Source organism: Heloderma suspectum, chromosome 12 (assembly GCF_057233095.1).
Source record: "Heloderma suspectum isolate Gila_16-S chromosome 12, 16-S_ref, whole genome shotgun sequence".
In the NCBI taxonomy this organism is placed as follows: Eukaryota; Metazoa; Chordata; class Lepidosauria; order Squamata; family Helodermatidae; genus Heloderma; species Heloderma suspectum.
Genome location: NC_139469.1, coordinates 19,140,048 through 19,165,305, shown reverse-complemented (window position 1 = coordinate 19,165,305; position 25,258 = coordinate 19,140,048). Strand labels below are relative to the sequence as shown.

At 47.9% G+C, this 25,258-nt stretch overlaps 1 protein-coding gene across 1 annotated transcript; it reads left to right on the top strand.

The window, feature by feature from the left end:
- Positions 1 to 284: 284 nt before the first annotated feature.
- MPV17L (MPV17 mitochondrial inner membrane protein like) lies at positions 285 to 16,684 on the top strand. Its single transcript, XM_084818615.1, has 4 exons — positions 285 to 626; positions 7,617 to 7,687; positions 11,229 to 11,258; positions 12,065 to 16,684. The coding sequence occupies exons 1-4, from the start codon at positions 314 to 316 to the stop codon at positions 12,242 to 12,244; spliced, it is 594 nt and encodes a 197-aa protein (XP_084674741.1). The 5' UTR covers positions 285 to 313; the 3' UTR covers positions 12,245 to 16,684.
- Positions 16,685 to 25,258: the final 8,574 nt, after the last annotated feature.

The following is a 25,258-nucleotide window of genomic DNA, read 5'->3' as shown; positions in this document are numbered from 1 at the left end:
AACCGGCTCCGGCGCCGAGTCGGCCGAGCCTACCCAGGCTGCTCGCGCGGGATGGATCTGTGCCGAGCAGCGACCCGGGCCAGCGGGCTGGGTCCCACTTCCTCCGCCGTGCTGGCCGGGCCGCCGGCACGGAGACCCGCGCGCCCGCACCACCGACAACCCGGGCCGAAGGGGAGACCAGCGTGGGGCGGCGGCGGCGGCGCTGCGGAGGGCGAAAGGAGGCCGGGCCGGAGGCGTTCCTCGCGGCGGGGCAGAGGAGGAGCCGCGGCCGGCGGCGGGCGGGCGGGCGCGCCGGGCCGGGCCGGGCCGGGCGATGGCGCGCCGCCTGGGCCGCCTGGTGCGGCGCTCGCCCTGGCTGTGCAACGTGGCTCTGTACGGGGCCCTGTTCGCGGCGGGCGACGCGGCGCAGCAGCGGCTGCGGCGCGGGCCGGGCCAGCCGGGCGCCGACTGGGCGCAGACGCGGCGCGTGGCGCTGGTGGCGCTCGCCTTCCACGGCAACTTCAACTACGTGTGGCTGCGGGCGCTGGAGCGCCTCGTGCCCGGCCGGGCGCCCGCCGCCGTGCTCGCCAAGGTGCTGTGCGACCAGCTCCTGGGCGCGCCCGTCGCCGTCCTGGCCTTCTACACCGGTGAGCGTCGAGCCGGCCGCGGGGGCGGAGGGGAGGGCAGGGGAGGGAGGCAGGGAGGGAGGGCGCTCCGCGAACCGCCCCGCGCGCGCTGCTGCTGCCGCCGCCGCCGCCGCCGCCGCGGCTTCCCTTCGGGTGACCCCTGAGCGCGTGCAGAGTGCAGGAAGCCGCCGGGCTGCCCGTGGGGCGCGAAGGACCTCCCCCACCCTGGGGGCCCTCCAGCTGTGCTGTGGTGTGCAGCTCCCATGATCCCCAGCCGGCACGGACAGTGGTCAGGGAGGTGCGGAGTTGCCGTCCAAAATGCCTGGGAGCTGTAGTCCAGAATGGCTGGAGGGGGCACCAGGGTGGGGAAGGGGATGCTGGTGTACGCGACCTGGGGTAGTATCCCGCGTTAGTCCTACATAGAGTAGACCCCTTGAAACAGGCGAGACTTAATTTAGCTACTCTCCATAGGGCTAACGCTGGATACCGTGCCTGGGCTTACTCCCAGGTAAGAAGATACAGGATGGCAGCCGTAGTCGCCCGTCTGAAAAGAAGGAGCCAGGCGTGCCTCCTGTGGGAGGGCGTGCGTCAGCCTCCTTTCCCATAGTCTTGAGTTATGGAGTCGAGGCCCAGGATGTGAACGGGTGGGCAGTGTCACACCGGAGATGCAGTGGTGTCGTGGAGCTGGGACTTGCGGGGCGGAAGCGCAGGGACCTTTGACTAGCAGGGACATTGACATCATGTCAGTGAGAGCCAGCGTGGTGTAGTGGCGAGAGTGTTGGGCTGGGAGCCCCAGATTCCAGTCCCCACTCGGCCGTGAAAGCTCACTGGGTGACTTTGGGCCAGTCACAGACTCTCAGCCCAACCCACCTCACAGGGTTGTTGCTGTGAGGATAAAATGGAGAGGAGGAGGATAATGTAAGCCGCCTTGAGTTTCTTGCAAGAGGGAAAAAGGCAGAATAGAAATGCAAGAAATAATAAATAAATGAATGAATGAATGAATAAATCATGTGCCACTCCCATCAGACTTTCCTGTTCCCTCTGAGCTTCGCTGCAATCCTCACAGTAGCTGAACGGGGAATGGATTTTCCCAACAACATTATATTGTTGTGAGCTATCCCATACACACATGTATCGCAGACATGCGCGCACACACGGATCTACACAGCTACCGGCATTATATTGTTGTGAGCTATCCCATACACACATGTATCGCAGACAAGCGCGCACACACGGATCTACACAGCTACCTGCATTATATTGTTGTGAGCTATCCCATACACACATGTATCGCAGACAAGCGCGCACACACGGATCTACACAGCTACCTGCATTATATTGTTGTGAGCTATCCCATACACACATGTATCGCAGACAAGCGCGCACACACGGATCTACACAGCTTCCTGCATTATATTGTTATGAGCTATCCCATACACACATGTATCGCAGACATGCGCGCACACACGGATCTACACAGCTACCTGCATTATATTGTTGTGAGCTATCCCATACACACATGTATCGCAGACATGCGCGCACACACGGATCTGCACAGCTACCTGCATTATATTGTTGTGAGCTATCCCATACACACATGTATCGCAGACATGCGCGCACACACGGATCTGCACAGCTACCTGCATTATATTGTTGTGAGCTATCCCATACACACATGTATCGCAGACATGCGCGCACACACGGATCTACACAGCTACCTGCATTACAACAATATAATGCAGGTAGCTGTGTAGATCCGTGTGTGCGCGCTTGTCTGCGATACATGTGTGTATGGTACTTCTGTGGTACAGTTCTGCTTCATGGAGGAAATGAACAACATGAGCGCATGAGGCCCAGCTAGCATTTGCGCTAGTGTGTTGTGTTCCTGAGCGGGCCCCCCCCCCCGCCCATTGAAAGAGAATGAGTTATCCCTTTGCTCTGACATTACCTTGGACGTCTAGTGTTGAGGACTACTGTCTCCCAGGGATTAACCAGGTTCCCTGGAGTTAGATCCGGGTTTAGGCATAGTTAGAGTAGACCCATGGAAATCAATGGGACTCAAGTTAGTCACGACTAATTCATGTCCCACTGATTTCAGTGGGTCCACTCTAAGCGTGACTGAATCTGGATCCAACCCATTGTTTTTAACGGATCATGAACAATTTAAAACATCGTGCCCAATGATCATAGAAATGTAATCTAATTTCTCTCTCTTAGTTCCTTCATTGTGGCACTTCACTTTAGGGCAGGTTTCCTGAACTATACTTAGCTAATATTGTGCCTCAGTTTAGGAGGTGACACGTGAGAGCCGGAACAAAATGTTGCACTGTATCCTCACCTCCAAACAGAAGTGCTCCTGTTCAGGGTTCCAGCCAGCCATGTCCATCTCCATGATACTCCATTCTGTTCAGCCAGCCATGTCCATCTCCATGATGCTCCATTCCGTTCAGCCAGCTATGACCATCTCCGTGATGCTCTGTTCCATTCACACACACACACGCACCGCTTTTGCCTTTTTTCTTTTTCAACTGAAGACAACATTCCCACTGGGCTGTTCTGAGGTGCAATTTTGTTTTGTTTTAAAGATTTTTGTACTCCGGCAATGTTCATGTTCCCCCCAACAGTGCTGACACCTCCCTCTTGTTTCTCAGTGGCCCCATTTGTCTACAAAGCTGTTGGCACTCGCCATCGGAGTTCACCATTAGAAGATTATATATGTTGCTCCCATATATGTAGCTGGTGGAACACTGCTGTAATTTTCAGTTGTTTTGCCTTAAAGGAATGATACTTGAGCTTTTAAAAATAGACCTGGGTGGGAAAAGCGATGGAACTAATTAAAGAAATTAGGTTAGCACTGACACATTTGAAAAGTCACTTTATCATGAAGCATAGGATAGGATGGCCCATCTCTTTGATAGTTGAAGAGATCACAAGATTCTTATTTTATGGCGAGAAAAACAGCTACTGAGGCTATGTTAGGAAGGAAATGAGATAAGTGAAGTGGAAGCATAGATTATATCTAAAAATATAAACACTAACTGCCTGTATCACTAGTTACAATAAATTCATATTTTTTGCAGGAGGGGGGAAAGAGAAATCGTAAATCTATCTCCATGAGAAGTTGAACTATTACATTAAAACGAACCATTCTTCCACTAAAACTGAACTTTCCAGGCCACTGCAATTGTACTAGACTTGTCAGAAAAAAGAAACTTATCTGGTATAGTTCAGTTTCTGAGCGTAGCAGATTTGAGCCTGACTAGTAACTTGGATGGTTGAGCCCATAATTTGCCATTTTGAAGGGGAGACAGACAGGACCAGATCCAGGTTTCAGGAGGCCCTCGGACAAACCTTACTGCTCCAGTCACCATCAGGTGACTCCCGGTGAGTTGCCATTTTAATTTCCAACTTTGTCCTCCATGTAGTGTCACTCTGGGGCTCTGTGGAAAATGATCATTACTGCCATGTGTATTTTTTTTATTTTATTGCATTTATATCCCGCCTTTTTCCTCTTGCAAGGAACCCAAGGCGGCTTACATTTTCCTCCTCCTCTCCATTTTATCCTCACAACAACAACCGGTGAGGTAGGTTGGGCTGAGAGTTTGTGACTGGCCCAAAGTCACCCAGTGAGCTTCCATGGCTGAGTGGGGACTAGAACCCAGATCTCCCGGCTCCCAGTCCAACACTCTAGCCACTACGCCACACTGGCTCTCACATCAAAATGTGTACCCCAGTGTTCTTCTGGGAGCCAGCACTTACATTTCCTACAAAGCCTTGGAGCAGTGCTATGCCAGGGGCATTATTGGAAAATTAAAATGGTGGCTTAGGACCAGGAAAAATGTTTAAGGGGTTCCATAGCAGGCATTAGTGGTGGGCCCTGTTGGCACCACCATAGTTGCAGGAAGATGCTGAGTGCTGACAGCAAACCTGAAGTCAGATGTCCACTAAAATGCATGGGCACTGTTTAACAAATGCCCCATCTTGCTAGGTGCCATTGCTTTCTGGTAGTTGCATTTGGCACATCATGAGTTTGGAACCTACAACAATGGACCAGCTCCTGATGTGGGTTGTGGTGCTATGGGAGACTGTATCTGAGAGTCCTCTAGGTAATAAATGGGTGATTCTTTATAGCTTGTGTTCCTTAGAGGAAGTTTATCAGTTACAACTGTAACAATTAAACAAATGGAGTTGTATGTGTTCTGGGGCAGGGGACAGTAAGGAAATCATCGAACCACGGATGTCAAAGAGTACCCCTTTCCCCACAAAACCTCCAGAATTGTTTTAGACACAATAGGAAAAATTAGCTTTGATTTCTGTAAGAACCATATAGCAATCTCATTTCAGTCCTTTAAGAACGTATATATTTTATGATCATAACTAAATCTACAAACATCCACATTGTCCTATTCAGCAAATGAACAATCACACTCATATATACATAACCTACTCAAAAATATATTGTCATGATCAACTGTGCTACATACACATTTTAAAAATCAATTCTGAATTGATTTTTCATCAATTATCTTTTTTCAGACAATTTTCCCTCAAGATAATATAAAATCTTACTAATCCATACTTACTTTCCCATTATTGGGAAGGGGGAAAACATCTCAAGTATTACTCAATTCTTTATATTTATTTCTTACGTTTATATCCCGCCTTTTTTCCTCCTTAAGGAATCCAAGGCAGCGTACATAATCTTCCTCCTCATCCATTTTATCCTCACAACAACAACCCTGTGAGGTGGGTTGGGCTGAGAGTCTGTGACTGGCCCAAAGTCACCCAGTGAGCTTCCATGGCCAAGTGGGGACTAGAACCTCGATCTCCCAACTCCCAGCCATGCTGGGAGTTGTAGGACGTTTTTTTTTGTCTTAACAGGCATAGCATTGCGCTCTTAAGCGCTTACTGCTGGTAACGTAGCCATAGGAGAGGCATTTCTACCTTTTAGAACCAGGAAAAGACTGCAGGGAAGCTGGGAAATCACCAAACAATTGGTAGTTGGGGGAAAGGGGCCAGGGGAGAGGGCGTGGCCATCTGAGGCAGCCCAGGAGACCAGATTGGAAGCCCAGAAGGGCTGGCTTTGGTCCTCCTACGCCCAAGGTTCCCCACTCTAGCCACTACGCCACGCTGGCTCTCTCTTATATTGATTCATTCTCTCTTCTCTGTACTGCAATATATGTTAATTATAAACATATGATCACCACCCAATATTTCATTTGCCATTGTCTTACCAATGGAGCTTCAGCTGTCTTCAAGTTTTGAGCAATTCATGCTATAGCTGCCATCCCAAGATGAAATAACATCTCTGTTTCATTGTTTGAACCAAGCAATGGTATAGAGGTAAATTCTGAAGTGTAGGGGCTCATTATGTCAACCCCCATAGCCACACCCTCTAGGACACTCCCCACATGCAGGCAGCTGTGATGGACTTTTTTCACCTGATCCAAATAAACTGGATATTATGAATACATATACCCCATACTGGATACATATACCCCAAATAGCAGCAGTACATAGCATAAAATCCAGTTTATTCAGCTGAAAAAAGTCCCAGAGCTTGTACAGTTTCAGGCTGTGGGTTCTGAGAATGCTCTGTGATGCAGCTTGCATTGCAGGGTTCTGGTATGGCTCAGATCTGGAGCAGGGGTTAGGTTGAATCAGCTATCTCAGGAAGCAAACAGAAAAGAGATCAGCACCACAGAAAGCTCCAAATGGTGCTGGGACTGGACACTAGACAGGGTTTATTTATTTTATTTTATTTATTTATTTATTTCATTTCTATACTGCCCAATAGCCAAAGCTCTCTGGGTGGTTCACAAAAATTAAATCCAAACAACACACAATAAAACAATTTAAAATATACAGAACATTAAAACCACAATATAACAATACAACCACAATAAAACCTAGCAGCAGTGCAAGAGTTTAAAATACAGATTTAAAACAGCAAAGATAAAAATTTAGAAAGCTAAAATGCTAAAATGCCTGGGAAAATAAAAAGGTCTTCACCTGGCGCCGAAAGGAATACAATGTAGGCGCCAGGTGAACCTCACTAGGGAGCTCATTCCAGAGCCGGGGTGCCACAGCAGAAAAAGCCCTCCTCCTAGTAGCCACCCGCCTCACTTCCTTTGGCAGGGGCTCTAGAACCCGGAGAAGGGTTGTCTATATGCTACTCCAACAAGGAGCAGAGCAAGACTGAAGTTTAAATAGAAGTATTGCTGGGTTTAGGCTGTTTGGCCCCACCTCCATACTGACGGAGGCTTTGTCTCTTAAAGGGGCCTGGCCTGTTTTAGCAATCTCAAGCTACAACAATGTGAGAGTGGCTGTGGCACGTTAGTTTTCTCATGGCCTGCGTCTTCAGAGTCTGAGGATGGTAATGCAAGTTCCTTTGGACACAGGGGAGCTGGTCCCTGGGGTCTTTCTGGAGAACTGGTCCTGGGGAGATGGAAGCCTCATGACATCTTTCCATAGTTGAGTCTTCTTTCTGAGCCTCTTTCTTGGAGGACAAGGGTTAGAATCCTCTGAGGACAAGGGTTCAAGGTCCTGATTCATGACAGAGCTCTGCTCTCCTTCATTCCTCCTCCATTGTACCACTGGAACGAAGTTGGTTAAGCATTCCAGTATAAGATGCAGGGTCAGCCCTCCCACAAGGTTGGGTGAATCTCCCACTTCATTTGGCAGATTGGGAGGGGTGGCAGAACTTCTCCAAAGTGCACAGATAGATAGGGTCAGTCATGCAAGCACTGGCTTGTAAAATCCCCCCCGCCCCCCCGGTACAACAGAGTAAGTGGTTTGCCAATCACTGCAGAGGTGTTTTGCGAATTACTGCTTCGGAATTATTAGATTAGGAGCTAAGCATGCATCTGCCCATCTATTTTACCTCAAACCTTTTCTCAAAAATGATTTGCATGGCAATTGAAAGCCAAATATTAAGTTAAAATGCAATGTGTAGAGAAATTCTTATACATTCTCCAGGGTTCTAATTTTCCTAAAACATTTTGTGACCAGGCATGAGTATACTTCAGCGAAAAGAGGACGTTTTCGCAGACTGCAGACAAAAATTCTGGAATACATATAAGGTGAGTTCAGCACTACATTCCATGTGGACCCGTTATTCAATTTTTGAATCACAGAATTGGCAAGGAACCAAAGATCATCCAGACGATGTCCATCTCCTGCCTTTAAATACCACACATTGGCCACATTTGCACGTAATGGCAAGCCAGGATTCTGGCTTTTCCTGGCTTAACATAAACGAGCTGTAGGCTTCTGCATGCTTTGTTCCTCCAGCTTACAGAACAAGGTAAACTAACCAGAAAATTGAGACCTTTGTGTTACATTTGAACCCAGGATCCTGCTTTGATGCTCCCAAACAAGCAAGGATTCATCAGCCAACAACAAACCATGGCTTGTTTCTGGCTTGCAATCCTGGCTTGTTTGGGCAAGACAAACCAGGGTCTGAGGTTCAGACATAACATGACTGTCTCCATTTAGAAGGTTAGTTGACACACTCGCATGGGGGGACACGGGAGCTAAGGGTTGTGTGCATCTGCATGAAGCTTGTTCAAGGTAAGCCAGGATTAGCGTGGAACATAAACAGAGGCAGCCAAATATGTTTAAAGTTATTTAATTGCATTACAGCAGGGGTGCTGAACCTCTTTCAGCCTGAGGGCCGAATTCAGTTTCTGAGAAGCTCTCGGGGGCCGCATTCCAGTGGTGGGTGAGGCCAAATTTACAACAAATGCCAGCATATTATAGATTAAGGGCGCAATGCTATGCCTGTTTGGACAGAAAAAAGTCCTACAACTCCCAGCATTCCCCAGTCAGCCATGCTGGGAGTTGTAGGGCCTTTTTCTGTCTAAACAGGCATAGCATTGTGTCCTTAAGCTCCTACTGCTGGTACTGTAGCCGTAGGAGAGGCATTTCTACCTTTTAGAACCGGGAAAAGACTGCAGAAAAGCTGGGAAGCCACCAAACAATTGGTAGTTGGGGGAAAAGGGGCAGGGCCAGGGGAGAGGGCGTGGCCATCTGAGGAAGCCCAGGGGACCAGATTGGAAGCCAGAAGGGCTGGCTTTGGTCCTAGGCCTGAGGTTCCCCACCCCTGCGTTACAATGCTAAGAAAAGAAGAATTGCTTGAGACAAGGGCCTAACGCTTGCCAGTTATCCTTGGCAATTCATTGTAAGCCAGAAACGCATTTATTTCACAGTGAGCAATTGGATAGTTTACCTGTACACGTCACCCTTTGTATCTCTACAACTAAGACAGCCATCTGATGGCCCTTAGATGGCGTCTGGGGGGCGCCGTAGGATAGTTGGAATTCCTGGATCTGAGGTCGGAGACAGCGCCCGAATCTCGGACCCAGGAGTCTGAGCTCCCCTCCCCCATGCAACCAGCGCAGAGAGAACCACACCAGCTGCCTCTCTGAGCTTGCAAAAGCGACCTCGGAGAGGAGGGAAAGGGGGCGGTTCTATGGGCGGGGCGGGGAGGGGACTGGGGAAGCCGGGATATGAGCTGTCTGCCATCTGCCCTCCGCAGCCTCCTTCCCTCCCACTCTGCCGAGCCCTAGCTAGATGGGCAAAAACACCCGTCTAGCACAAATTCGGAGTAGGAGAAGTGCGGATGGAAAGGTCGCCTCCGCACTCCACCCGGTCAGCCTCAGAGTTCGGAGGCTGACAGGCAACTGGATAGGATTGTGTCCTAAAAGAGGTAGAGATTTACACTTGAAAACGATGGAAGCTGAACATGCAAAAATGGGCCATATCTCCACAGCCTGCTGTTGAAATGGCATTCATGATCTGATCCCTCTCGCCAAGTGTCAATTTAGGCAAACCCTTGGCTCTGAGAACCGGTGTTAATGAACGCAAGGAAGAGAGGGCTTTTGCAGGCGTGAAATAAACACGGTTGCTTGGAGGCGTTCCTCATGCGCAGCTGAAGGAAGCGTGAATCCCTTGAAGCATTTGTTCACCCATCTGGCAAACGCGCTAATAACATCTCTGGTTTCGTATAATTCCGGCAGCCCCCAGCGTTCAGTTTGTTGCATTTGAAAGCGAGGCAGTGTCATCTCTCTCTGGTTCTTAAAGTGGCAGCTCGATGAGGTGGAGAAAAAAACATGCCTGTGGCAGCGTGGAGGGAGATGAGAGGGTGAGCGGGACCATTCCACCATCCCTGCTGAAAGACTTAGTTTCCCCCCTCTTCCCTCTTCCCTCCTCATTCCCTTTTCCTTTTGTGTCATCCCTTTTTTAGATTGTAACCCTGCAGGCAGGGGCTGTCTTGTTTAATTGATTATGTGGCGGTTGCGCTGGGAGCCTTTTTGGCTGAGGAGCAGCATAAAAGTACGTCAAATAAATAGATGAAAAAGCGTGGTTAAACAGTGGCTAACGTTTATTGTATTTCTTTACTTAAATCAATTTACTTAAATAAACTTACATGTATTTTTAGGCTGCTCCTCAGCCAAAAAGACTCCCAGAGCAGCTTACATGCCATCGATAAAACAAGATGGTCCCTGCCCACAGGCTTGCAGTTTAAAAAACTTGCACAGTCGAAGGGCACAGTCCTGTGCACTGTGCCCTCGCTGCTTGGGAGCTCCTGAACCCGGAGGCTTCCAAAATTCCTATGCTCCCCTGGGCTGAAGCCAGCAGAGCGGGAGGAGCAGTGGAGGCGTTCTTCACCCCCCCCTCCTGTTTTTGGTGATTTTCACTACCAGGCTTTTTAGCCTGTCTTGTGAGGATGCTTTGGAGGGGAAGGGAAGGAGACTGGAGGAGGTTCAGGATATCTTGTATCCTGGTCTCTCCAGCCTCCTCCCACCCCGCCCAATGGAACATCCCCTTTTCCCCTTCTCCGATGTTGTTTTTCTGACCTTGGAGAAGCAGCCAGAGTGGTTCTTTCCATGCTGGCTGCGAGGAGGCGGGGGGCAGATCTCCAACATCCCCTTCCGAGGTCGGAGTGCTGTCTCTAACCTCAGAAGGGGTTTTCCAAGCAATCCTATGGTCCCTGGGATGCTCGCCTGGGGATCATGGGATTGCTGGCTAAATCTAAAAAATCTAAAATGTTGAATTATACACACACATGTGTATAACAGTAGTCATATCAGAAGACCAGAGTAAAATAATTTGTTTTCAAGGCCTTCTTAAAAGCCTGCAGTGATGGAGCAGGGCAGACCCCTGATGGCAACTTATTTCAGAGGTGTGGGGCCACTGCAGAGAAGGCCCTCTCATGTGTGGTCACCCACCTAACTGCTCTGAGCATTGGGCAAATGAGAAGGGCCTCTCTTGCTGATCTTAAAGTGCGGGCAGGCTGATATGGGTGAAAGCGGTCCTTCAAGTAATTCGTTCCCAAACCGTTTTAAGGTTTTAAAGGTCAAAACCAGCACTTTGAATTGGACTCAGAAACACACCAGTAACTAATGCAGCTGATGCCGAATAAGCGTTACATGATTGAATTGCCTTGCCGCCACTAACACTCAGGCGGCTGAATTGTGCACAAGCTGAAGTTTCTGAACTGTCTTCAAAGTCAGCCCCGCATTCAGTGCATTACAATAGTCCAGCCTGTAGCGGTTTTTGAAGAGCTCCCCCTTACTATCGATAAGAAGAACACTGATCGAGGAATTGCTTTTGTTTCAGACGGGGCTGATGTACTGGCCTTTCGTGCAGGTGAGATTTCAGATTTATCTTCCTGCTACCTTGGAATGGAAATTCGTGATGAAAACAACAATGAAGAACCCACAGACAGCAGGCCCTCAAGATGCTCTGCTGCATTTTGCCACCGCAGAACAAAATCCACAGTTCCTGAGTCTGGGTTTGGGATTGTGGAACAACCTCCCAGCACAGCCAGTGATCAGGGGTGATGGGAGTTGTAGTCCAAATGCCGAGTGTCTGTTAGGGAAATATAGAAGGGAGGGAAGGAATGGAATACCCTGGAAAAGAAGTAGCCAGAACCCTGAACAGGAGTGCGCCACACTGCCAAATGTTGTTGCAAGTCCCACCTGTCCCCTTACAATGAGCGGCTTCCTTAAGTAAATAATCGCTTCCTTAAAGGGGGGCATGCTTGGAGGCATGCCAAGGTTTGCAGAAGTCCCAAAAAGACGTTAGGAAAAGAACCCTGATGGGGAGGAACTAAAACAGCCTGATGGGGACTGAGAATAGTCAGTGGCCACAAAACACTGTGTGTGCGCACGCACGTGCGTTTTTGTGTTTGTGAAGGTGGGGCAGGGATGGAAAACAGAGGGAACGGAATGGAGCACCCTGGAAAATGGGTATGGCTGGCTAGAACCTTGAACAGGCGCTCTCTGTGCCGCAACACTTTGTTGCAGGTCCAACTTATTTTCTGTCCATGGTGCAAGGTCAGTGCCACGTTGCTCGTACGTACGCCTCTCTCATCGTCAGTACAAAGATGATGACGTGACGGCTTTGATATTTCTCAGAGCATTTAACTCCGTTTTGCCTCTTCTCCCAAATAGCTTTCCAACTTCAGCCTGGTCCCGGTGCACCTGAGGACGGCGTACACTGGCCTTTGTGGCTTCATCTGGGCCACTTTCTTGTGCTTCTCACAACAGAGCGGCGACGGAACCGCCAGATCGGCTTTTATGTTGTTCCGAGGAGAGAAAGCCGAGACAGACGAGGCATCGAGTGGGAAATAAATATATCGCTGCTACGAAGCATCCCTCACCTGTCAGAGGCGTCAAGCTGCGTTGTCAGTTGGCAACGGTGTTTTCTTTACAGGAAGATAAATCACTAAGCCATTGATCAACTGGTAACGTGCTGCAGCAGGGATGCAGACACAGTGGGACTCCTTTTGTTTGTAGAGAGTTTGACTGCAGTTGAACGTAACGATAATCCATGAATTCTGGCTATCCAAAATACATGGTCTGCGAGCAGTGTGCTGGGGTATGCAGCCCTTTGGTCCTGTTTTGCCCCTTGGTGCATTTGGATAAACAAACCAGAAAGGGATCGTTTAGTGTGACATCTGGACCTGATAGTTTATTGCCCCCAATCAAGCCAGCATCTGTAAGCCAGCTTTAAACCAGGGTTTGTTGTTCGTGTCCGAATCCTAGGGATGTACAAAAGTCACTTATCTTTTTGAAGGGTGACATTTGCAGTGGGGGGGAGGTGCACCATACCTCCCCCCGAAATCCTACCCCGGCCGGCTCCGCTCCGCAGCGACTCTGCGGAGCCGCCGGCTGGGTGCATCAGCACGGCAGGTCTGTGGACGCAAATGGTGGCTGCTATGCCATTTATGTCCCCGCTTTTGCCGTGTTAGGCTATGTAAATATTTACGTAGCCTATCAGGGCTCAGCGAAGGGACGCAAATGCCGTAGCGGCCGCCATTTGTGTCCCCGCTTTTGCCGTGATGGGCTATGTAAATATTTACGTAGCCTATCATGGCAAAAGCAGGGACACAAATGGCGGCCGCTACGCCATTTGCGTCCCTGCTCTGAGCCGTGATATGCTACGTAAATACTTACGTAGCCTATCATGGCTTGCAGGGATGCAAATGGCGGCCACCGCAGCCACGGCCAGGTAGGCTCTGTTTCGCAGGGCTTTTGCGGGGTGGTGGGGTGGGTTACTCCTTTCCGCCACAGATTCCGGGGGACGGAATTCACTGGAATTCGGCCTCCCTGGGATCCATGGCAGAATTCTCTAACATCCCTACCAAATCCTGGCTTGGTTTGGGCACACTTAACCATAATCCTGGGTTCAGATGATGACTAAGCCAGGCAGGGAGCCTGGCCGGTGCCAGGAGGCACATTAGCCTGCAGGCACATTGGTGCCCATGGGCATCATGTTGGAGATTCCAGACTTAGCCTGACCTCTGAACCTGAGATTATGGTTTATTCCTCCCAAGCAAGCCAGGATTTGTGAGTCAACTTTAAGCCATGGTTTGTTGTTAGCTTACAAATCCTGGCTTTGTTTGGACACACTTAACTATAATCCGCGGTTTGTAGGATGCATTACGCTATTCCTGCCTGATTTGGTTACCTGCTTGCACGAAAGAAGGAGCAATTGGGCTGTGCGCATGCACGCGCTGCGCGCATGCACGCACTGCTTGTTCACATTGTGGCTTTACGTGCTCAAAATCACCGAATGGGGGAAATAGGGCAGGGCCCATCTGGGGAACCCTGGTGGGCTGAATCGTGACCCCAGGTGGGCTGCATTTGGTCTGGGAGCCTGAGGTTCAACACCCCTGCTTTATATGGAGGGGCCATCGCTTGGTTCACTTGCTTTGCCTGCAGAAGGTCGCAGGTTCTCCAGTTGGTAAAGGCCCCTGACTGAGAACATGGGAAGCTGCTGCCAGACAAAGTAGAGAATATTGGGCTAAATGGATCAAGGGACTGGCTGAATTCGAGGCAGGTTCATGTATGTAGAGTAATCTGAAAAAAATAGCAAATACACTTAATGCAGCTTTTCTTGGCCCCAAATTTAGGTGTGGGATTTCATTGTATCATAGAATAGTAGGGTTGGAAGGAGCCTATAAGACCATCGAGTCCAACCCCCTGCTCAATTCAGGAATCTAAGTCAAAGCATTTGGATTATTTTGTGTTAGTGGGGAGTATGTTTTACTGAGTTTTGATTATATGTTATACGCATCAGCAAGCTTTTTTGTTTCGTTTTTGGAGAAGTGATTCAGGCATGGCAAAGGCCACAGTCCCGCTGGATTCATGCATGGCAAAGGGCACAATCCCGCTGGATTCGTGCACGGCAAAGGGCACAGTCCCGCTGGATTCGTGCATGGCAAAGGGCACAGCCCCGCTGGATTCGTGCACGGCAAAGGGCACAGCCCCGCTCGATTCGTGCATGGCAATGGGCACAGTCCCGCTTGATTTGTACATGGCAAAGGGCACACGCCCACCTGAAATACGTGCACAAGCACCAACCGTGCTCTTGCTCAGGTCCCATTCATTTTAATAGGGATTATAGGGGAATGTCCAGGCGGATCATCCACATCCAAAATAATATTCCTAAGTAAAATATATACATACCTGGATAGGCTAGTGTTTAAGAACAGGATGCCGATTGACGTATAGTTAACAACTGGGCCATAAGTGGATTATTGATCAGGTAACTTGGGGTCAGTATATTCAGGAAGATGTTTAATTTTTAGTTCTGTTTATGTTCAAAGAAAGCCAGTTTTGTACCACTCTTCTGCAGTCTTTTCCATGCTGCAGGACGATTTCTCAAGGGACCAAACAGCTTGCTCATTACAGGGCAGTGCAAACATTTGCACGTCACGGCAGCTAGCCTTGCTGTGGAGAAATAGTAACTGTATAATTAAATTTTCTGGCAATATTTAATCGCTAGAAAGGCAGTGGGAGGGTTGGAGTATTGAAACAGCATCTCAACTCGCTAATGATTATTAAGATTCCTTATGGGTTCTGTTTCCTATATCCTGGAATGTGCTTACACTGGGAGAAAAAAGACAGCACTGATTGCCTGCAAAACTTTCAAGATCGCTTCGTGGGGACAAAGAATTTGATTACTCTAAATTTGCTCCTGATCGTGTTTTGCGCTATGGGACGAGGGAAGAGGAGGCTTGCTGGTTGCAGCCCATTATGCTTTCAAAATGGTACCCGACACACCGCTTGCTACATGATACGTGTCCTGCTATGTATCATGGACGGATCAAGCTCCATTCTGAAGCTAAGCTGTTCAGCGTAGTCAGAAGGCAGTCAGAGATCAGAAGCACAGTACTACCGGTCAAGGAGGGCAATCCAAAAACAGGGGCTGAGGCAGAGCACCGGCAAGCAGTCCAAATCAAGCAGCATCCAAGGAACAGGGTCTTATCAGGACTCACGGGGTCAGCAACACGAGAGACCAATCCAAAGAAGAAGCAGGGTCAGAAAAGCTAGGTTGCAAAGTACTGCGAGCTAAAATAAAGGTGTTGTTCCAGCCACCAGCAGGTCTCAACTAGGGGCGTACAAGAATTTCGTTTTGCAAGACCTCTGAACTTGTCCCATTTGCGAGCGCATTTTGGGGGGAAACGTTCGAACATTCCCAAACTTGCAGTTGTGTTCAAAGAAGTACATGTTTTCATGCTTTAGTCAATGCAGGAGAAATGCAAACTTTTGAAAAATGCACACAGAAATGCATTCTTTCCCCATTCAAACAAAGAGTAAACCAGCTCGCAAACAAAAATGGGAGTGAGCCATTCCAAGCTTCAAAGAGCAGTTTGGAGAATTCTGGCAAGCTCAAACATTCCTGGCTCTTCTACCCCTACTGGGAGATTATAGAGTCAAGTCTCCCCATCCACCCCTGGATACAGGCACTACCCCTTAGTCCTGGCTTCTGAGTCTCCCTACTTCCAAGGACACCCTTGCTCTTGAGCAGACCCTTTTGCTGTGAACCTTGAGGCATCCCTGTGCCTCCACTGTGTCTGCTGCCAGTGCACTCTAGAGCTGTGCAGATGCCCTGTCTCTTTCTCTGACCCTAAGGGGAAGGTAAGTCGGGGGTTCCTTTGAGTCCGCCATTGTTGGAGGATCCAGTGTCGCTTCTGCATTGATGCTAGAGGTGCTTGGGGGTATCACTAGTGTTAGGGGAACCCACAGGATTCACCCACCTCTGAAAAATCCTGGCCTGAATCAGGCATGACAACATATTGCTTCTTTAATCCTCGGCAGTCTGCTTTAGTATCTGGACAGCGACTTTCCACAACCTTGCAAAATCCCTGGTTGACCTTTTTAAAAAAACACAAACCAAATGTTTTTACTGATGCGGATGGCTGTATTTCTTGAACAATTCCGTGTGTGTGTGTGTGTGTGTTTAATGATCTCAAGATACTGAAATAATTCCAAAGTGGCTTTATTTATTACAGTTTGAAGCGACTGTATTACACGTCGATCTCATGCTGTTTTTCAGCTATAGTGTAGCTGCAGATATGTGAATGTAATTGTGATTACAGAATATGTAACTTAAAATGGCATTGTGAATCATTTTAATGGTTTTAGTAATGGTTTATTAATGGTGTGTGTTGTTGCTTTTAATCCTCTGTGTGTCTTATATGTACTGTGATTAATTGTATCCAATAAACTGGGTAATGGGGCTGATAACAAGGGAAATAACCCCTTCCCTTTGAATGAACTGGCAATCATAGAAAACATTTTGATAGCTACCGGTGGAGGCGCAACACTGATGTAGAAAGGAACCACATGAGATGGGGTAACCTAAGGGATTGGTGCTTTTCTACACATGACATGGAATCCCAATCAGTGAGAGCCAGCATTGGTGTAGTGGTTAGGATGTTGGGCTGGGACTGGGGAGATCCTGGTTCAAGTCCCCACTGGGCCATGAAGCTGAATGAGTGATTTTGGGCCAGTCCTCTCAGCCTAACCTCCTTCACAGGGTTCTTGTGAGGATAAAATAGAGAGGAGGAGGATCATGTAAGTTGCCATGGGCTCCTTGCAAGAGGAAAAAAGCTGGGATATAAATGTAATAAAGAAATGAACGAATTGGAAGCAGTTTTTCAGCCACTGTTGTACACCAAAGGTAATGTAGATTGAAGACTGAGGGGAGATAGGATAGCGCTCTTCAAGTACTTGAAAGGTCACAGAGAGGAAGGCCAGGATCTCTTCTTGATCATCCCAGGGTGCAGGTCCCTGAATAATGGGCTCAAGTTACAGGAAGCCTGATTCCGGCTGAACATCAGGAAGAACTTCCTGACAGAGCAATACGACAATGGAACCAATTATCTAGGGAGATGGTGGGCGCTCCCACACTGGAGGCATTCAAGACGAGGCTGGACAGCCATCTGTCAGGGATGCTCTGACATGGATTCCTGCATTGAGCAGGGGGTTGGACTCAATGGTCTTGTAGGCCTCTTCCAACCCTACTATTCTATGATTCTAGATGTATATAGTGGAGGCTGGTGGTTCCTATTTCAACGGGGCAGTGATCCTCTCTGGGTTTGAGCCCAAACTCTAAAGGGGCTATCCGGGGTGCTGAACCTTATCTCCAAAATGGATTCAGCACCTTGGATATCTCCTTTAGAGTTCTGGCTGAGACCTAGAGTGGATCACCGCCCCACTGAAATAGGAGCCACCAGCCTCCATGGATGTGACACTTAGGGATTCACTCCATCAATGCAGATTGTGGGGTGTGATGGGGGAGAGGAAGGCATCAGCAGGCATCTAATGTGCAACTATTACTATCCCCAAAATGTACATTAGATTGTGCTCCCTGCCCCCCAAAAGCAGATATGATGTCCAACAATCTTGATGGAACATGCTTCCAAAAGATGAAGACTGGTGAGTTAAAATGTGTGCTGTGTTTTACCATCCTTGCCTCACTCATCCTCACAACACCCTTGTGAGTTAGGCCACTCTTAGCAATGTTTTACAGAGGGGGATCTGAGGCAGGGTGACATGCCCAAGACTTGCCTCTGAACTCATGGCTAAGGTAAGATTTGAACCCAGCTCTTCAAGGCTCAGCAACATTCTACCCACTAGGGCACACTGCCTCCCCCATTCAGTCTTGATTCTTGTAAATGAAAAACAAAGTCTGGCGGCATCTTAAGGAGTAACAAATCTATTATGGTGGCAATTTTCATTGACTACAGTCCACTTTATCAGATCCACAAAGTCCTCCAGATACGTGGTTGTGGGGTGGGGGTGGGAATAGGAAACAAGTCAGAGGAAAAGGAAATGTAGACAGTACAGACAGTGACAATCAACAGTGGCCATTCTCAAAACTTGTTGCTGATCTAAGACAAACATCCTGGCATTAAGAAACTTCAAAGGGAGATTCAAAAGAGAGACTTCTGTGATAATTCATCAAGAGGTTTGATTCTATGTTCCATGGTCTGAATTGAGATAAAAGTTTTGTTTTATTTTTTTAAAAAAATCACACTACATGTGACAATTGTGTTCCCCAATGCCAGGATATTTGTGTTACCAACAACAACTTTTCTGTGTATGGCCACTGTTAGTAATGGGATAGTCACTGTCTGTACTTTCTACATTTCATTCCCTTTTTACCTCAGTGTTTACTACTCTGCCACACGACCATGTGTATATATTTACCTGTAACTCAGGATAATGAACTCCATGTATCTGATGAAGTGGACTTCTGTCCACAAAAGCTTTAATGCCAAGGTTTCACAAGAGGTTTTTTTTTTTTTTTTTGCTGCAACGCACCAACACGGCTACCCCTCTGGAAATATAATAAAGGAAGGAAGAAGTTCCTCTTCCATTGTTGTTGTTGTTCAGTCATGTCCGACTCTTCGTGACCCCATGGACCACAGCACGCCAGGCCTTCCTGTCCTGCGCTCTCTCCCGGAGTGTGCTCAAGTCCATATTCATTGCATCGGTGATGCTATCTAGCCATCTCATCCTCTGCCGTCCCCTTCTCCTTTTGCCTTCAGTCTTTCCCAGCATCAGGGTCTTTTCCAGGGAGTTTTCTCTTCGCATTAGGTGGCCAAAATATTTGAGCTTCAGCTTCAGTATCTGTCCTTCCAATGAGCACTCAGGGTTGATTTCCTTTAGGATGGACTGATTTGACCTCCTTGCAGTCCTGGGGACTTGTAAGAGTCTTCTCCAGCACCACAGTTCGAAACATCGATTCTTCGGCGCTCAGCCTTCCTTATAGTCCAGCTCTCACAGCCATACATTACTACTGGGAAAACCATAGCTTTGATTAGACGGACCTTTGTTGGCAAGGTGATGTCTCTGCTTCTTACTATGCTGTCTAGGTTTGCCATAGCTTTCCTCCCAAGGAGCAAGCGTCTTTTAATTTCATGGCTACAGTCACCGTCTGCGGTGATCTTGGAGCCCAAGAAAGTAAAATCTGTCACTGCTTCCATTTCTTCCCCTTCTATGTGCCAGGAAGTGATGGGGCCAGATGACATGATCTTAGTTTTTTTAATGTTGAGTTTCAAACCAGCTTTTGCACTCTCCTCTTTCACCCTCAACAAGAGGCTCTTTAGATCCTCTTCGCTTTCTGCCATTAGGGTGGTATCGTCTGCATATCAGAGGTTGTTGATAATTCTCCCAGCAATCTTAATTCCGATCTCTGATTCACCCAACCCAGCATTTCTTATGATGTACTCTGCATATAAGTTAAATAAGCAGGGTGACAATATGCAGCCTTGTCGTACTCCTTTCCCAATTTTGAACCACTCGGTTGTTCCATGTCTGGTTCTTACTGTTGCTTCTTGACCCTCGTACAGGTTTCTCAGGGGACAGGTAAGGTGGTCTGGTACTCCCATCACTTTAAGAATTTGCCACAGTTTGTTGTGATCCACACAATCAAAGGCTTTGGCATAGTCAATGAAGCAGAAATAGATGTTTTTCTGGAATTCTCTTGCTTTCTCCATGATGCAGCGAATGTTGGCGATTTGTTCTCTAGTTCCTCTGCCTCTTCGAAACCCAGCTTGTACTTCCGGTAGTTCTCGATTCGCATGCTGCTGAAGCCTAGCTTGTAGGATTTTGAGCATCACCTTGCTGGCATGTGAAATGAGCGCAATTGTATGGTAGTTTGAACACTATTTGGCATTGCCCTTCTTTGGAATTGGAATGTAAACTGACCTTTTCCAGTCTTGCGGCCATTGTTGAGTGTTCCAAATTTGTTGGCATATTGAGTGCAGCACTTTAACAGCATCATCTTTTAGGATTTTAAATAGCTCGGCTGGAATACTGTCATCTCCGCTAGCTTTGTTGTTACTAATGCTTCCTAAGGCCCACTTGACTTCACTCTCAAGGATGTCCGGCTCAAGTTCAGTGACCGCACTATCATGGCTATCAAGGACATTAAGATCTTTCCTGTATAGTTCTTCTGTGTATTCTTTCCACCTCTTCTTAATCTCATCTGCTTCTGTTAGGTCCCTGCCTTCTTTGTCCTTTATCATGCCCGTCTTTGCACAAAACGTTCCCTTGAGATCTCCAATTTTCTTGAAGAGATCTCTAGTCTTTCCCATTCTGTTGTTTTCCTTGATTTCTTTGCATTGTTCATTTAAGAAGGCCTTCTTGTCTCTCCTTGCTATTCTCTGGAACTCTGTATTCAGTTGGATATATCTTCCCCTTTCTCCCTTGCTTTTCGCTTCCCTTCTTTCCTCAGCTACTTGTAAAGCCTCATCAGACAGCCACTTGGCTTTCTTGCATTTCTTTTTCTTTGGGATGGATTTCATTGCTGCCTCCTGAACAATGTTACGGACCTCCGTCCATAGTTCCTCAGGCACTCTGTCTATCAGGTCTAATCCCTGAAATCTATTCCTCACCTCCACTGTATATTCATAAGGAATATGATTTAGGTCATACCTGAAGGGTTTAGTGGTTTTCCCGATGTTCTTCAATTTAAGCCGAAATTTTGCAAGAAGCAGCTCATGATCTGAGCCACAGTCAGCTCCAGGTCTAGTTTTTACTGACTGTATGGAGCTTCTCCATCTTTGGCTGCAAAGTACATAATCAATCTGATTTCAATATTGACCATCTGGTGATGTCCATATGTAAAGTCGTCTCTTGTACTGTTGGAAAAGAGTGTTTGCTATGATCAGCGTGTTCTCTTGGCAAAACTCTATTAGCTTTTGTCCTGCTTCATTTTGTACACCAAGGCCATGCCTGCCTGTTATCCTGGTGATTTCTTGACTTCCTACTTTAGCATTCCAATCCCCTATGATGAAGAGGACATCTTTTTTTGGTGTTAGTTCTAGAAGGTGTTGTAGGTCTTCATAGAACCGATCAACCTCAGCTTCTTCGGCCTCAGTGGTTGGGGCATAGACTTGAATTACTGTGATGTTGAATGGTTTGCCTTGGATTCGTACTGAGATCATTCTATCATTTTTAAGATTGTACCCCAGTACTGCTTTTCCCACCCTTTTGTTGACTATGAGTGCTACTCCATTTCTTCTAAGGGATTCTTGCCCACAATAGTAGATATGATGGTCACCTGAATTAAATTCGCCCATGCCTGTCCATTTTAGTTCGCTGATTCCCAAGATGTCGATGTTCAATCTTGCCATCTCATGTTTGACCACCTCCAGCTTACCTTGATTCATTGATCTGACATTCCAGGTTCCTAAACAACATTGTTCTTTACAGCATCGGATTTTCTTTTCACCACCAGACACATCCGCAGCTGAGTGTCCTTTCGGCTTTGGCCCAGCCGCTTCACTCTTTCTGGCGCTACTTGGAAATACCCTCTGCTCTTCCCCAGTAGTATATTGGACACCTTCCGACCTGAGGGGCTCATCTTCCGGCGTCATCTCTTTTAGCCTTGTGATACGTTCCATGGGGTTTTCTTGGCAAGAATACTGGAGTGGGTTGCCATTTCCTTCTCCAGCGGACCACATTTTGTCAGAACTCTCCACCATGACCTGTCCGTCTTGGGTGGCCCGGCACGGCATAGCTTATGGCTTCACTGAGTTACGCAAGCCCCTTCGCCACAACAAGGCAGTGATCCATGAAGGGGTCCTCTTCCATACCAAATGACTAATTGCTCAGAGTTTTGAACATAAAACAATTACTCCATGCTCATCTGCACTGCAAACAGTTTCCTCGGAATGTGTTTGCCTTGGGTATATGGGTATTTTACTGTGAAAATTGTTCTGTAGTTTTAATCTATTACATTTTACATTGTCTTTTCTGCTGTCTTTTTGTGGTTTTAATTTTGTGAACCACCCAGAGAGCTTCGGCTATTGGGCTGTATAAAAATGAAATAAAATAAATATGGGTACCAAAGCTCACATGCAGTCCTTGTGACAACTCGCCATGGGTTAGATCCAGATTTATGCTGGATCAAGTGTGCTGATGGGAGTGGGTTTCCCTGCCCCCTCTTTCCCATGGCAGCCCCCCCCCCAAATGCTACACAGAGAGTCAGGAGACCCTGCTGAAGGGGTGAGCTGTGCTATGGTGGGGGGGGGGGCAAAAAACAGGCAGAGGAACCTGCTGAAAAGGCAGATCCCTAATCCAACCACTTAAAAATGTTTCAGTGTTGATTGATTTTATGTTTGTTTGTTTGTTTGTTTGTGAATTACATTCATATCTCATCTTTCTTCCATCCTGGAACTCAAGGTGGCTACATGTGGTTCCCAGGTGGTCTCCCCTCCGAACACTGACCAGACCCAGCAAGGTGCCTGACCCATGACCATGCCCTGGGATCACTGGGTAGATCCTCCTATTCATTGCAGTGGTGCCATCAGGGAAGGACTTTGGGACAGGCGTCTCCCCCCCCCCAGTAGAATGAGCAGCCCGCACCCCCAGCGCAGCAGGGCTGGTTCCTCACATTTTGAAGAAAGTGAACTAATACACATTATCCTCTAAACTGGGGAGGGGGGCACCATTAAGTCCAGAGGCTCTAATTACCCAACTTCAGCACAGATCTAATGACAATCAGCGAGATGTGCAGTGCTATTTCAGAGACCTCCTAGCTCAAGAGCGTTTAATGTGTGAATCACCATCCCATCGCCTGGTGGCTTGAGCGGTGCCAATAAGAAATGGATTTTACGTCTTTGCTCTTGAGGCTTGCTATCTAGTGGAGCTCAGAACGGAAGTATCACAGATTGCTTCATCTGTCCCCCCCCCCCCCCACGCACACACACACACTGCCACATCCGCAAGCTGTTCTGATCTATTTCTTTCGGAGGGAAAAAGTACTGGAGGTGCATCATAAGAGCAAAAGAAGAGCTGTGCTGGATCAGACTGTCTAGTGAGCTCTCCTACGCTGGAGGCATTCGAGACGAGGCTGGACAGCCATCTGACAGGGATGCTCTGGCTTGGATTCCTGCACTGAGCAGGAGGTTGGACTAGTTGGCCTTGGAGGACCCTTCCAACCCTACTGCTCTATGATTCTATGACTCTAGACCAACGGTCCATCTAGTCCAGCATTCTGTTCACACAGTGGCCAACCAGCTGCCCACAAGAAACCCACAAGCAGGACAGGAGTGCAACGGCACCCTCCCACCCATGTTCCCCAGCAACTGGTGTACCTAGTCTCACTGTCTCTGGTACTGGCGGTAGCACATAGCCATCAAGACTAGTAGCCATTGTGTGTTTTTTTCTTTTGAAAGTCCTGTTCCCAGTTCTACAGATGCACAGAAACTCAGAAAGCAGTGCTGGTCTTTAAAGCAGGAGTGCTGAATCTCTTCCAGCCAGAGGGCCACATTCCACTTGAGGAGGCCCATGGGGGCTGCATTCCAGTGGTGGGTGGGGATGAAGACAAAAGGAGCAGGGTCAAAATACAGCAGACACCGGCGTATTTTAGCTTCAAGTTCTTCCTGCCAGTCATTCAGCCTTAGGAGAGGCGTTTCAACCTTTGAGAATAGGGGCAAAAAACTGCACAGAAGCTGGGAAATCAGAAAACAATTGGTGGTTGGTGGAAACAGGGTGGGACCAGGGGAAAGAGGCTCAGTTGTCTGGGGAACCACAGACTTGAGGTAAGCTGGATTTGGCCTCCAGCCTTGGGGTTCTACTTCCCTGCTCTACATCAGACTTCCCTAACCTGGTGCCCTCCAGAACGGAGATAGCAGTGGGGATGAGAGGGGGTGGGTGTTGCTTGCACAGGGAAAAGAGCAATAATAACAACAACAACAACACAAGGAACAGCATGCAGACTCCCCCCCCCCCGCATCCAAACTCTGTGGTCACTAGCCAATCTGCCCTTAATGGGGATTTCTTCCCAGTTCACAAAGAGCAATCATTCAAACCCTTGGCACGAGCAAACCCCATTCACTTTCTTCTGTGGTCACTAGGCAATCTGACCTGAATAGAGTGTTCTTCCTAGTTCCACAAACAGCAATTGGTCACGCCGTTGGCGTGATCAAACCCCATTTATTTTCCTTATATCTTTCGCTGGGCATCCATTCTGTAAACTATCCAACCCTGATGCCAGAACATTGACAAACCTGCACTATAATTCATTTGCAGGATCTTTGCATGTCAGGGTTAATGCACTCTCTTTTTTGTCACTCGGCTAAATGCTTGAGAGAAGGAGACGCTAAGTTGTCCAGTGAAATATGCTCAGCCGACTCCATTTCACACATCACCTATTTTTATAATCATAACCAAAGCCCAGCAGGGAAATTAGCAGTAGAGCTTCCATGGGACACTTGTGACATTGATTGAAGAACTTGACATGATGTTATAAGCTCAACTGAGAATGGCCAAAGTGTGTGTTGAATGGTCCAGGGTGTATCTAGCAGTTATCCTGGTTTTAATCGAAATTGATTGGACAGGACAGAGATGAAGGCTTGATAAAGAGTAGTGAGGATGAAGGGGAACTAACAGATGGGACCAGGTGTAGCTTTGGACAATTTGGCTGTGAGAGCTTCCCTCAACACCAGGGGCATATTGACCTTCATTCAGCTCAAGGACTGAATTCATTTTGGGGGAAGCTCTCTGAGGCTACATTCCAGTGGTGTCTGGAACCAAAGACAAAAGAGGGTGGGGCCCACAGGGAAAAGGTTAAGGGCCCCAAATACCAAACTGCTATGTACTCCAGGAAACAAAGCTTCAGGCTAACACTACTTTATTAGTTAATGACTAGCTTCTTTACAAATGCAGATTCTAGGAAACTTTCAGACTGCATCGAACCAGCTAATCCACACATCTATGAATATCAATAGAGGAGACAAAGTGGGAGAAGTTGCCAGCAGTCTGGGCATGAACTTGCTGGGCAGGGATGTCCCTCCCTTAGAGCGCCTCCCTCCTACATTGGCTTCCACGAGTGGCCAA